The 14,683-nt window shown below is 36.8% G+C and overlaps 1 protein-coding gene across 3 annotated transcripts in view; it reads left to right on the forward strand.

The window, feature by feature from the left end:
* Positions 1-14,683, forward strand: part of jade2 (jade family PHD finger 2) — a 145,550-nt gene that overhangs the window by 17,846 nt on the left and 113,021 nt on the right. For all 3 annotated transcript variants that reach the window (XR_004340988.1, XM_032576558.1, XM_032576559.1), the window contains exons 2-3: positions 538-601; positions 5,532-5,617. Coding sequence is in view for 2 of the 3 variants with exons in the window: in XM_032576558.1 (XP_032432449.1) it covers positions 538-601; positions 5,532-5,617 (150 nt within the window). In the remaining variant the exon portion in view is untranslated. The remainder of the gene's footprint in view (positions 1-537; positions 602-5,531; positions 5,618-14,683) is intronic.

A 14,683-nucleotide genomic window follows, 5' to 3' on the forward strand; every position in this document is an offset into this window, starting at 1 on the left:
ATGTTTTTTGCTTTCTCCTTTCATTTCTACTATTCAGTGACTTTGTTGCACCCAAATCTAATGAACTCAGTAAACATTTTCAATATGACGCAATCGTTTTTAAAGAAAGTTGCATTTTTTTCCAGTTCTCTTCCAGTAGAAGACATTGATCTGATTTTGAAACCATTTCTCAGTCTTTCATGAAGCAGCTGCTTTTGGAAGTTTTTCTGTTTCCTTTTTGTTTTATTCTGGGTTCGTTTGGTTTCACTAAACAGGTTGAAGTCAAAACAGAAGCAGAATACCCAAAAACTTTACCCAATAAGAGTAGAAATACTTCAGGATAAAATTACTCAAGTGAAAGTAAAATACACCTAAAAGTAATTTTTTTAAAAAGAGTCACTCAATTATCTCGCACTGAATGTTGCATATTAAATGTTTCAGTGTGAATATGTGAAGGCTCTCTGACAGATCGCTGCTTTCTGTCGCTAGCTCTTGTTTTCATGCGAACATCTTCTCACTCGTCCTTCTCTCTCTCTCTCTCTCGCCCCCCGCTGACAGATGGAGAGCGAGAAGAAGAGGAGGAAATACTCCACAAGCAGCAACGACTCCGACACCACTGACAGTAAGTGGGAGAAAGATGAAATGTGGATGTTTTTATCTGGAAGTGGAAGTTTTTCTGAGTTCATGGCACAAGTATAAAAATGTTAAAGGTTTTATTAGTTACAGACGCAAACATGAGTTTGTTTTTTCCTCATTTTAACCAACAAGAACTGGAGCATGATTAGGAGGTTGAATGAAAATAAAAGTCAGATGTATGAGATGCATTTGGGTTCAGCTCCTTTTTATTTGTAAATTGGAATAAAAATAAAAATGGAATAATTTTTACTTGGGCTGAAACGATTAATCAGATTAACCATGATTAATCGATTACTGAAACAATCGTCAACTAATTTAGTCATCGATTAATCATTAACTGGAGTAGACAAACTCAAAAAATGTCCAATTTTTGAAAGAACAACATGATCAGAGGAGTAAATAAATAACATTTTGCTGTCTAATTATCAATAATGCAAAAATCAATCAATGAATCTACAAAGTATCATTTTATAAAAATTACTTTAGCCATTAGCTAAAGTAACATTGTTGACTAAACATAAAAATCAGTTTTTACGTTTAGTCAACATCCAGAAACAAAGTAATTCAGTTAACTTATTAATAATAAAGGTCAGTAGCAGATATTAGGGTGAATATTTTTTTATTTAATCAGTGCAGATATTTTACTTCTAGTTTTTTGGGGTGTGTCTTGCATCGCCCCCAGGTGTTTATCTTCTAAAACTGATTTCCAAATATTGATGAGTCCAACTATTTTATCTCCCTGATGTTTCCAGATGTTTATATTCAGTAAGACGGTTTGTCCAGATGTCAGTATGTGGTGATTTATTTGGTTTCCAGTTGACAGGAATTGTTTTCTTGGTGCTAGAAAAACAAGACGTTTCAAAGTGATCGATTAGTGAAGCAGCAGCAAAAATAATGTTTCAGAAACAAAATATCTAGGGTCACTTTACTCTTGCTGATGTGGAAAATATATTTTATTAGACACGAGAACTGCTGACAATTAAAAATGAGATTTCTGCAGGAGTTTAGAGAAAGAATGAAGCATTTTTAATGTTTTGTGTCCAGAGGCCAATATATTACTCAAGTACGAGTAGAACTGCCTCCATATGTTTTTACTCAAGTAAAAGTAAAAAATATTTGGTAAAACATCAACTCAAGTACTGAATAACATTTAATATTTAAAAATTACATAATTGGATTAACTAAAATATAAAGTATAGTGGACATTTCGGTATTTTAAGGACAAAAATGACAAAAATTCATATAAGTGACAAAAAATAACAAAATAAAATGTTTCAAATCTTCTGAAACTGTAACAGAAGCTGCTGGTCTGAGTCTGGTGAGTTTCTGGTTAAAACATGTTTGATTTTCATTCAGTGGGAAGAAAATCCAGAAATTTCACTCAAGTAAGAGCAGAAATACTTCAGGATAAAATTACTCAGGTAAAAGTAAAAAAGTAGCAAAAGTCCTGAAGTAAATGTAAGTAAACTACCTTGTTCTGTTTGTGTCTGAGTCAGACTGATTATGAAGCAGTTTTCACGCGGCGCTGCCGGACCTCTGTCGATGTCAGGTCTGTGCAGCATTTTTGCAGCATCTTTAATGGGCCGCTTGTGCTGCTCTGCGTTTTCGCCTGACCTCTGCAGCTGCAGCTGGAGGTTATCAGGTTTCTAATTGAAGGATGCCCAGGATAATTTTGGCTGCTGTGCAGCTTCTAATTAACACGCAGCCATGATGGTAGGCTTCGCCTGCATGTTTGGTTATCGGGTCACGGTGACGGAGTCGAGCAGCTGCCATGTGGTAGCATAGCTACACTGCAAAAACACTAAATCTACCTGCTATTTTTTGTGTTTGTTTAGTTGGTATCGTAGGATATGCACCGCAAATCTGGAATAAACTCCAGAAAAACAGCTGAAAGCCCACCTACTTAGAGTTGACTTTGAAACATCGTAAATGAAACATTCATCAACAATATGATGTGTAATGATGGGAAAATTTAATATTTCAATTGTTGACTGTGTTTCTATGACTTTGTGCTTTTATGTTTTTATGATGTAAAGCTCTTTGAAATGTGATATACAAATAAAATTTGATGGATTGGTTAATAGTACAGTTGAAATAAAACAAAACTAACTTACAAGTAACTTTTCAGTAAGATATACGAGCTTTTTTTAGTCAATAGAAGTAAATAAGGTTATTTCACTTATAAAATAGGAAAATGTCTTGTTATAAGTTAAATAATCTAGAACTTTCTCATCAATATTAAAGAATTATTTACTTAAATGAAGCTCTTATTTCTTGCTGAAAAGTCACTTATAGGATATTTGCTCTAGAGCAGGGGTGGGCAATCCTGGTCCTCGAGGGCCGGTGTCCTGCAGCTCTTAGATGTCTCCCTGATTCAACACGTTTGAATCCAATAGCTGAATCACCTCCTAAGTGCAGTCAAGTTCTCCAGAGTCCTGCTAATGACCTCATTATTTGACTCAGGTGTGTTGAAGTAGAGATACATCTAAAATTTGCAGGTGACCGGCCCTCGAGGCCTGGAGTTGCCCACCCCTGCTCTAGAGGGTTCGGATATTAAACCAGAATACTTGGTAAGATTTAGTGTTTTTACAGTGTAGTGTGCAGAAGATTAGCACATGGAGTTTTGCAGACAGATAGAAATCATTGCACAAACATTCTGGTTCAGATGTTCTGTGATTTTTGCTCTGACGGGTTTTTTGTTCATGTGACCCTGGACCAGTGCTCACGTTGCTCTTTAACTGGACTTTTACTTCACCAGAACGTGAACGTCTGATGGTTTCTGCAGATCCTGGAGAACTCTGCATGGCTGCACGAGGAGAGCAATGTGCTCCTCATTAAGAGTAATTGAGCGTAAGCTTCCTGTCTGTTTGGAGCTTGAACCAAACTCCCATTAGGAGATTTTGGTGCTTCAGCGTGGAGTTAGCGACTGCTCCGGTTTCTTCCTGATGTGTGGCCCGACTGCTCTGGGTCGGTCACAGGACCGGCTGTGCTGACCTGAGCCTAAAACCAAACACACGACCTCATCATGCCCTCGTCGCTCTGGCGACGCTCCGGGCCGTTCGCTGCCAGGCCAAGAAATCAATTAATCGCAGGATAAATTAAAGCGAGATCAATACTTTCTATTTGCATGATTTATCATTTCTCTCTTTCCACCAAAAACTGGATGATCAAAGTTTTCAGTCTGGTGTTTTGGTCTCAACCAGCAGAGACTTTATAATTCATTTTATTTGTTGTTTATCTATTTTGGATATTTAAAATGTCTTCCAGTTCCAGCATTAAATGTTTATTTAAAGTTTATTGATCTTTGAGAATCTGTTCTTGCTTTATTATTATTTCATTACCATTATATTACTGGAAATGGTCTGAAAACAACAATGTTATCGTTAATGACAATAACTTCTTAATAATTCCCAAATGTTCAGGTTTCATTTTGCCGTATTCAGCAACAGAAAAGAATCATCTTTTTGTCCTGCAGCGAAATATCCGGATGTAAACAGCAACACGCATCGTGTCGACATAACATCGGTAAATTTGGTGTTTCTAGCCGATATTCTTTACGTGTTTCAGGTCATTTGGAGCAACTGAAAGTCTAAAAGGTTTTAATGTTTGGCAGCGACAAACTTACGGCTTAATCCTCATCGATAAACACACACTCCTTCACTGATTTTGCTCTGTGTGTGGGCGTGGGTTGGGGTGTGTGTGTGGGTGTGTGTCTCGGTACATGGACGTGTGTGTGTGTGATTTCTGTGTGTGTTTGCGTGTCGGGATGTGTGTGTGTCTCTGTGTAGAAGAAGTGGGTGACCTCTGAAGGCCAGCGCTGCAGCTTGTCCTCCCTGAGCGGTGCTAGCTTGCTAGCTTGCTAGCTGCTGAGGAGTGAAGCCAGCATGGCGGCGGCTCTGCTGGCGATGGGGAGGATGTTGAACATGTTGAACATGTTGAACTCGCTCACAGGCGCTCAGACTCTGATGTGCCACATTAAACCCAAATTCATTCCAAAGGATGCTGTCTAATTATATTTATCATTCTTCGGTATGCAGACTCAGTCAGACATGGTTTGAGTGTTGAAGGGCGGCGGATGTAAAAGCAGTGAAACCCGGTGGAGCTGCTGGGTGAAGTGGTGGGTGGATGCTGGCTCCAGCCTCTGCTTAATTACAATTAAGTTGTGTATTAATGAGCTGGTAATGGAGCGTAGTGGAGCAGGGCGTTAACAAGATGTTATTTATATTGTCGCTACCTAATTAACCTCTTCATGGATCGTCATCAGTTAAAGCCTTCAGCCGCGGTTTGTTTGGCAGCTTTTCCATTTAATTTATTCATTTATTAATTTAATTCAAACAAGTTGTTAAAAACTAGTGATCAGTCGGACGAGAGAAAACGTGCATGATTAACCAAGAGCAACATAATCAGCTTAGTGTTAGTTTTCTGCTTGGAAAGGAGTCAACATTACTTAATTTATATGCCTTTTCAATATACTATACTAACAAATATGTAATTTTAAACAAAATGATTACAAACTAACAACAGGAAAAACTACAGACCCAAAGTAATAACAATTATTATTATGTTATTATGTAATTATTATTATGTATCATGTAAATAACATCATAATAATGACCAACTCTGCCAATTTACACCCTAGAAATTCTTCATAATCTATTTTATATAACAAATAAAATAAGAAATAAAAGAATAATTCATTTTAAAAGATAGAAACTTTGAGCTCCATAATAATTTGTTGAGCAGATTTCCTGCTCATTCATTGTTCAGCCCTCATCATTGTTTCGGCATTTCTCCAGTTTTTTAACGAACTGCAGCGAAGGATTTCACATCTCAAACAAACTGAATTTTTTTCTTTAATTACAATCATAAAGGGACCAGAAACGGATTATTGATCTGTGTTTGTACCGGTCCTGCAGGTCAGGTGACGTCGTGGTCCAGGTCCTCTAAGAATACCGGCACCAGCAGCACCTGGGTCCGCCTCCCGCACAAGAAACCATCTGAGGTAGGACAGCTGCTGGTTTGGGTTTTATTTAACTGGAGCTCCAGTTTGACCAGTTCTGATTATTTAAAAACAATTATTGATGATTGATTGTTCAGATTCCAGGCAGTTTAAAGTGATTTTAGTTTTGATATAAAGTCAGCAGCTGCATTTCTATTGACCAAATAATTTGATATTTTGAAAATAATTTTGCTGAATGGGAAACATGGAAATAAAAAAAAAAACAACTAGTTTTTTAATAACACGAGTCACATGATCAGAAACAGGATGTTACTACTGGTGGAAACCAAGAAGAAGACAGGAAGCAGTTGCAGGAGGAGGCTTCATGTCAAACTTATTCAACTTATTGTGACTTTAATCACATTTTGTATTTAATGGAAACACTGTAATTGTGCTTTTGTGCCCATTGTAATAGAAAACCTGCCACTGTTTCAGCAGTTTGGTAGTTTTCTGGAAGTTTGTTCCAGATTTGTGGTGCGTAGAAACTGAGTGCTGCTTCTCCAGAAGACCTGAGAAACGCGACTAAAGATAAACTCATGGATGAGTTTATCTTGTTCTTTAAGGTCAGAGGTCATCCTGATCTCTGGTTTCTGTCTGTAATAACTGAGGCTGTGCGCTGACTCTCAATCTAAAGGTTGATTTCTGTTCAGCTTCAGATTTCTGATGTAAAACTTATTCACCGATTTGATGTGAAGTAAACATTTCTATATTTAAAAATATTTCAGTATTATATTTCACACAAAGATGTTTGTCCCGTCCCTTTCTCATAAAACACATTTCCAGACAGAGAAACTTCATTTTTATTAACTTTTCATTATAAAAACCCTCAAAGCGCCGATGTTTTGTTCGTGTGTGTGAAGTGGCTCCTGCTTCCGCTTCACCGATTAGCTTCTGCATTAGTTTTTTGCTCTAATGCTGCAGATTCATAGATGTGCTAATTCATCTTTTAAAATAAGACGAGATTGTCCTGAATCTGCCTCAGAGTGTGAGGTTCTCCGCCGGTCCGGTTAGCGTAGCTCCATGTCAGAGCGTCCACTCCGTCCCCACCGCTCACAAATGACCAGCCTGCCGAAGAAACCGGCATCATCCAGTTGGGAAGTGATGCAATCACACAGTCCTCCCACTCCAGCCGGGTTGCTTTTTAAATTCACCTTCTAGAATTATTTCTATGGCACGTCTACATTTTGGGAGGTAAATAATCTGCTCCGTTCGCCTCCACAGAGACTCAGACTGAAGTTGACGTAGTTTGTTGTTTTTTGCAGCTTTCAGAAAGAGAAAATGACATCTTTGCCCTGAGAGTGCGAGTCGTCAGCAGAGCTTGTGTCAGGCTTCCTTTGCCTCCATGCAGCTAACCACAGGCTGCTGGAAGGTCCTGTCAGCAATCAGTCGCTCAGTAATTACCGCTGCAGCTCTCTGCTCTGACCCGGGCCTCCGCCGAGGAGCCAGGGGCCACGTCCCCTTTCAAAACGCTTCCTCTGCTGCTTCATTTTGTGAGAGTGATGAGAAAGGTCGCATAAAAAATAAAAGAGAAAACACGGTCAGGAATATCTTCTGAAGAGAGATCGTAAAAGGTTTTATTTTTGTTTTTATTTTTTGGTTCAACTGCAGAAATATGGCAACTGTTCTGGAAGTTTATCTGCACCTGCACGGACAGTTTTTTCATGTTTTTGTACTTTTATTTGCGTTTCCTCTGCTTCTATAAGCAAACCAAGCACTTAAAAAACACCTTGTTGATTTATGTTGTTTGGTTTCTGCACTGCACAATGGCTCTGGGGTAATTTAAAAAGATCATTTAAAACGCTGTACAATGGCTGCTGGAAAAGATGAGATTTTTGTTGTCGACTCACCATCCAGAAACCACTTGCTGCATTCTGGTTGGTTGTGCAGGAGGCTCCACTAATGCTTTTCAAAGAGGTACGGTTGTATAATAGCACATCTGTTTGCTTCCATTTTGTTGTGTGAGTGTAAATGTTGAGTTGGGGGCGTGGCCAGCAGCACCCTGCCTGGAATTAAAGTGACAGAGACCCTAAAACTCCTCAGACTGAAATCTGATTTAAAACACAAAAGGTTTTACCAGATTTAAAAAAGACAAATCATTTCCTTCAGGTTGTTCATCTTCTATCTATTTATGCTTTATGATTCACTAGTAAAAAAATTCACAGTAAAAATCACTAAAATAAAATGTTTGTTGTCCCTTTTACTATTAAGATGAATTAAATTTAAAGCTGAAATCTGGATGAATACTGTGTGTTGCATTGTAAGATGTTAAACTGCCTGTAAGTTTTTTGGAAATTGCACCAAAACTTTGTTTTAAATGTGTATCTGCACCAACTGCCTGGAAAACCAAATTTATCCGGTCTTAATGACGATTGAGGGCCGCACAAAAACGTTTCAAGGTCTGCAAAATGGCCCCGGGCCGCACTTTGGATATTATTGTGCAGAAGATCATAGATCTGTACTAACCTGTTAATGTTAGTAATCACCTTTAAGTTGCAGATTGAGAAGCAGGAATCAAACAGGCATCAAATTTGTGAATCTGATGATTCAACGGAAACAGGAAGAAAAATGGAGGTTGTGAGTAAAGACAGCCTTCCTAGTGCACACATGTTCACTGCAGAGAACTAGGAAGGTTTAAAATTCGCCCTGGTGAAATGTTTGTGTGGCGATGCAGAGCGCCGAGCTTCGTCTCCAGAGACCAGAGCTGAACTCCTCTTTGTCAGAGAAACCTCGCTGCTCTTCTCCTCCTGGGAATCGTATGACAGTCTGCGTAACTGTATCGTGGAACAAGGACACACACGTTGGTTCAGAGGCACGGGGCGGCGCCTGCCACAGCCCAACGAGACAGCAGGATGAATTTCCACACTTTGTACTCGGGGGGGATTTCCTCTCTGAAATTGTTCCCCACTCACAGATGGGAGTGTGTATTCAAATCCTCTTTCATCTCCGTCTTTATTTCACACAAGTTGTTGTTTTTTTCTATCTTGTGCCACTAACTAAATCAAAGTTTGACATTATTTCATATTTGTTTTCAGTTGTTTCCAGTTGAAAGCAGATGTTTACATGCATCTTTTCTTTTTCTCACTGTCTGACAAAAGTTTCCTGATTTAAACCAAAATGAATTTATTTGCTTCTAATTCATAAAATCTTCAAATTATTTCTGAAGCCCAGATGATGATGAGCTTAATTGACATTAACAGGAAGCAACCTGGGGATTTATTTTAAGGTAACACCTCACGCATATGGCTTCCTGCCACGACATCAATAAAATACACTGCAAAAACACAAAATCCTGGTTAAAAAAATGTTAGTTCCACTGTCAGATTATTAAACTTATAACAAACATTTTTGTGAAATAATCTTGAACTTGAACTTTTCCATCAATATTAAGGAATTATTTACGTAAAATAACCTCAAACATCTTGCTGAAATGTTACTTGTAAATTAGTTTTGTGTTAGGATATTTTCCCTAGAAACTTTTACATTTTATGCAATAAAATGTTTATTTTCTTATTGAAATCAGGAAATGAATTGTTTGCATTTTTATGTATTTCTAATATTGTATAAAATATGAAAAATCTGCAGAATGTGCCAATTTGTTCATCTGATTAGTCAATTAATTGTCAGAATATTCAGTTAATAAAATAATCATTAGTTGCAGTGGCATACAAGATGTGTATCAAATTACAATGACAGCAGACAAACTGTCATCATCAATATGTTCATCTTTAATCTGCGATTTTGAGCTACTTTGTGTTGATGAGGCATGTTTGGACGTGTTGACGGCTAAAGTTTAATCTTCTGATTAAAACCAGTTTTAGATGCGAAGACGTTTGGAAATATAAACGGACAAAGCTTCGTTTAAATGTCGGTGGAATGGCTCTCGTATCTTTTACCAAAAAAACATTTTTTACTTGTTTCTTTAAATAAACTAAAAGGACGGGATAATGAAGTCGGATATCTACAACTTGTTCTCCTTTTAGAAACGTTTAGCAGCCTAGAAAGGCGACAGTCGGAGCGCCTCCCGGTGTTCGACAGAGGAAGGAAGTGATGTCGGTGGGGTTTCCCAACACAGCAGAGCAGGTGTGAAGCCGTGTTGCTGCCTTCCTGATCGATCCGTTTCTCACTGGCAGGTTAAGTGTGTAAAGGTGCAAAGCTCAGAGCAAACCACTGGATTTGTTCAAGAAACACTTTTTACTGTCTGACCTGTGAATGAGGGACAGAGCAGTGCAGCGATATTTCCACAGAGTTAATTCACAAACGGTGACATTAATGACATCTGACAGGATTCTTTACGTTAATTATGAAGCTAAAGGTCAGGTGACTAAATCAGTTTGAGATATTTTAGTGCCAGTTGAGATGCACCGATCAGACTCTTACCGGTCGATACCAATGATACTGATTTTGGATCAATACAAAAACATTTATCTGAAATGGAAAAATGTTCCTCAGTTGGCATCAAAAGTGTTTATACTCATTAAGCTACTGAAGCTTTTGACTTTATATCAAGCTACAGCTGCAGTGCCGTCCAAGTGTTTGCTATGATCAGAGAAGAATTTGTGTTTTTCTAATTTGTCTTTCCAAATAAAGTCTGAAATCTTTCAGTGCAACTTAAACAAATCTTTTATGTAAAACACTAAATCCATAAAAGTTTGTGGTTTTAATGTGACAAAATGTGAACATTTACCTCTGCAAGAATCAGACTGAGTCTGTTTTTAGTCCGTTGTGTACAGATTTGTTGTCGACTCGACTTTGATGCTCTGAACTCGACGTTTTGAAAAAGATTTTCCTTCAGGAAGTCTGAAAAGCAGCCAGCTGATTAAAATCATTGTGTAGTGGATGAATAGAACCTGATTAGCTGCTCCGCTTTGTTTTCTTCTGTTTACGTAACAAAAGCTTTCAGTTTTCACTCCTTAGGAAGAAATTAGCATATCTTTGCTCCTCGAATGTTGAGATCAGAGCTGGATTATTTTAATCAGGAGATAATTACTCACCTGCTGACATTTATTTCTTACTCACTCACACCTACATGAAATATCTCCAAACATCCACATTTCTCAGCGTTTTTAACTTCTTTTTTGTTTTTGAGGTTTTGTTGTCTTGTGGCCTTTATGTGAAAATATTCAGACAGGAAAGAGGGTGAAGGTGAAGGAGGGAAGGCATTAGGCAAAAGTTGGCAGTTCAACATCTTAAAAAATGTTCATCCAGGTTTTTGCCTTAAGTTTAATTTATTTTACAACAACCATCCTGTGATTTTTACTAAAATACAAACCTGGGCAAAATCAAAGAGTGAATCATAAAAGCATAAATAGATAAAAGATGATCAACCAGAAATTTGTAGGAAATAGTTTTATTGTTTTTAAATCTAGCCAGAATAGTTTTTAGTTTGTCATCTTTGATAAACAGCTAGTCGTGTGTGAATGCTGAGTTTGGGATGCTAACAGCTGCTGCGGCTCATTGGCGTTCGCGGATTCGCCATAGCAACCAGATGTAAACAGCTGAGAGTTTTTTCTGCTCACACACAAACTCTCACGCTGTTTGCCAGTCGCAGTGAGTGGACGGAGAGCTGAGCATGTCGACACATCCCGGTGGGGAAACGATGGCTAACAAACACGCTGTCCAGCACTCGCATTCACACACAGCGAGCCAACTCAGCCTCCAGCTGCTGGAGTAAACTGTCACCTTCCAGCTTCTCCAGCGCCAAACACAACGAGTGATTCCTCCTCCTTCTGCAAACACGGCTGCTAAAGTCAGGATTGCTTTCAAATGATAAGAATGACTAAAGTCTGGCTGGTTGAGCAGCTGGGAGGGTTGATGGAGTTTCTCTACTTTAACTATTCTGACAGTTAATCAGATTTAAAACTGGAACTTTAAACACATTTTTCTGTTTTTGCATTAAAAGATGCAAATAAACCAAAATATCCCTTTTTATGTCTAAAATGCAATAACAGCATTAATTTAGTAAACACTTGATCTGCAGCTAAAACATCCTTCTAACATCAACATGTGAAAATCTCAGGCCTTCCTGCTGGACATCAATGCAGTGTTGGCTGATCAGATATTATTTAGATGAATTGATTAATAACTGGATAATTAAAGGTGAAGCTAAAGCTATGCCATACGAGGTTTTCTAGAATGTATTTACAGGCAAACGTTTGTTATTTTAGATGAAAATCTACATCTTTTCTGTTTAGCTTAGGCTTAATTACTGCAAAATTGCCTTTTTGATTAATAATTAGTTGATTATTGGAATAATCGATTCATCACGATGAATCTGATTAATCCTTTCAACCCTACATCTGTTGCAACCAAATATTAGTTTGAATAAATATGTCGAACCTTGAAGCAGGCAGACGACAGCATGTTTGCATTTTTTAATTAAAATGCAAAACAAAATAATTCCTGTAGTGAATTTAAACCAGATGAAGCTGAAATTATGAGGCTTCTTTGTAAACATATTTACAAACAAAGGTGGTTTATTTTATCTTAAATGCTAAATATAAATACATTTTGTAGTTTCATCTGAATCTTTTCTTTGAATATGTAGATTTTTTCCCCAGCAAACGGTTAAATATTGATCAATTTATAAATTATTTGATAATTAATGCGATTAATCGTTTCAGCTCTAATCAAATTACTTCCTGTGGAAGGATATATGTTAATTTAATTTATATGTTTTATTTTAAATATGTATCTATTTTAAATAAAACATATTTAAAATAAAAGTATTTTACAGAGAATGTAAAATACTTTAATCAATACTCAAAAAGCCACTAAGTCTTAGAGTTTAAAGCCTTAAAGATGAGGATTTTTATTTAATGAGTTTTTTTGACAAAAGTTGATTATTAATCACACCCTCACACAGAAGTACTATAATTTACAAGAGCAACAAGATAATATATTATATAAAAAATATATAATTATGTACAAATCCAGTGTGAAAGCTGCAGTGTGTGTAAAACCGTCTGATCATCTGCAAACACATCTGACTGTAGTTGCATCTGTGGAGTCTATTAAACTGACATGCTGCATTTTATGACTATTTTTATATCTCCCAGGATTAATATAATCCTGATTTTTGCTGCTGCAGCCATAATGCTGATGAACCTCGTCAAATTAAAACACAACTGAAGCCTGGAAAAACGACCTTACCTCTAATATTCTCAATCCTTTCGGTTGAAAATTTGATACACAATCAATTACAATGCAATCTGAGTAAATGTTAAATATTAAAGAAGCATTATGAGGTCGCCTGTAAATTAAGACGATTTTAGTTATCGATTAATTAATTAGTTGGATAAAAAAGATGGCACATTCTGCTCGTTTCTTTTTACATTTTTTTATATTTGAAATACATTAAAAATGCAAATAACTCAATTCCTTTTTTAAAAAAAGAAAATGAACATTTTACTGCCTAACATGCAATAACAGCATTCCTTTAGAGAATGATTAATCATTTGTACATAAAAAATCATCAACATGTGAAAAGCTCAGACTTTTCTGCTGGATTATTGATCTGTTGATTCATTTTATGATTAACAATTGGATAGGAAAAGATGATATGATGTTTTTCCACAGAATTTTAAGGGGGTTAAACTAAAACTGAGTTTTGGGTAGAACATATTGACAGTTTTTTTTTTTGTTAAATGCAACATGTTTATAATTTTTTACATTTTTGTTGTAATTATTGCTCTGGCTCTGTTTTTCCTTCAGCAAATGTTCTTTTTTGAGTCTTTATATTAGAGTTAACGATTAATCAATTACTAAATGAGTAGACGTTTGTTCAATAATCGATTAATCACAAGTAATTTGATTAATCGATCAGACCTACGTGATGTGAAGATGAGTCTCTGTGTTTTGTTTAGTTATTATGACACTACAATGTAAAAAAAATAGATTAAAATAGAATCAACCAATTAAAGTTATTTGGGTTTTTTTGTGATGTAATTCACTGGAGATCCAAAACCTTAAAATGATGCACATTTTCTGCATTAGAAGACATTTTATTTAGTTTTCTACTTCTTTAAGGCTCGATTAAACTAATGCATTCTGTTATAAAAATGGTTCTTTCAAAATGTAATAAATTAAATAAACGCTGATTTAGACGCAGCAAAGTCGACTTTGTGGTGAAAACATTAACGTAGTTTTACTTCTAGAAGCTTGGTTATAAAAAGACACATTTTATTTCTATTGTAGTACCATTATGTTATTTTTACTGTGATTAAAAATAAACTGGGACAGATAAATATTAGTATCATCTGAACCGGCAGCAGATGAATGAGACGCCGTCTAGTCTTTGGGTTGGAAGCAGCCATGCGTGACCTGCCTCTTCTTCTTCTGTCTTGGTGAATTCGGATTCTTTAAGCATGACGACTGAATCAGGTTTCAGTGTGTGCAGACGCAGCATTAATCATGTAGCTGTTTTGATTGTTTCAGACACACGACTGTAAAACTGGGTCACGTCTCCACCTCCATTTCACCAGATCCTCTGCCTGAGCTGCCATACGGAGAACCATATTTGCATCGCAGTCCGTGGGGGGAAATTGGCTTCTGCCTCTTAAGTCTCCTTCAGTATTTCTTGTCTGTGACCCAGTTTTTAAGGTTTATTTATTGAGAAAAGTTTCTTTTCACATTCCTGCTCTCTCATTTCACTGCCACTCACTTGAGAGCTGCAGAGGAAACGTGAAGCTCCTCTCTGTTCACCGAGTGGTTTGGGGTTTCCTAAGTCAGTGGTAGGAAGTTAAAATGATGCAGCTTTAATCATCCACTGAGGGAAACTCTGGTTAGATATGGGAAGAGCTCCAGCTAGCGACTATCTTAATAATCAATTTTCCTGAACGATTAATTGATTAATTGCGTAAACTGTTGCCACATTCAGCAGATTTTTCATTTAAGAAAATAAACTCTTTATTGCCAATAATGCAAAACAATATTCCTTTAGTAAACTCATCATCATTTGTAGCAAAGAATGTAAAATACTTGAATTGACCTGTAAAAAGCTCAGCACAGTTCTGGTCTGAACTGTTGATTCAAGTTTTTGATTATTTTTTTTAATGCTGACATTTACAGGAT

Source organism: Xiphophorus hellerii, chromosome 11 (genome assembly GCF_003331165.1).
Source record: "Xiphophorus hellerii strain 12219 chromosome 11, Xiphophorus_hellerii-4.1, whole genome shotgun sequence".
Taxonomy (NCBI): Eukaryota; Metazoa; Chordata; class Actinopteri; order Cyprinodontiformes; family Poeciliidae; genus Xiphophorus; species Xiphophorus hellerii.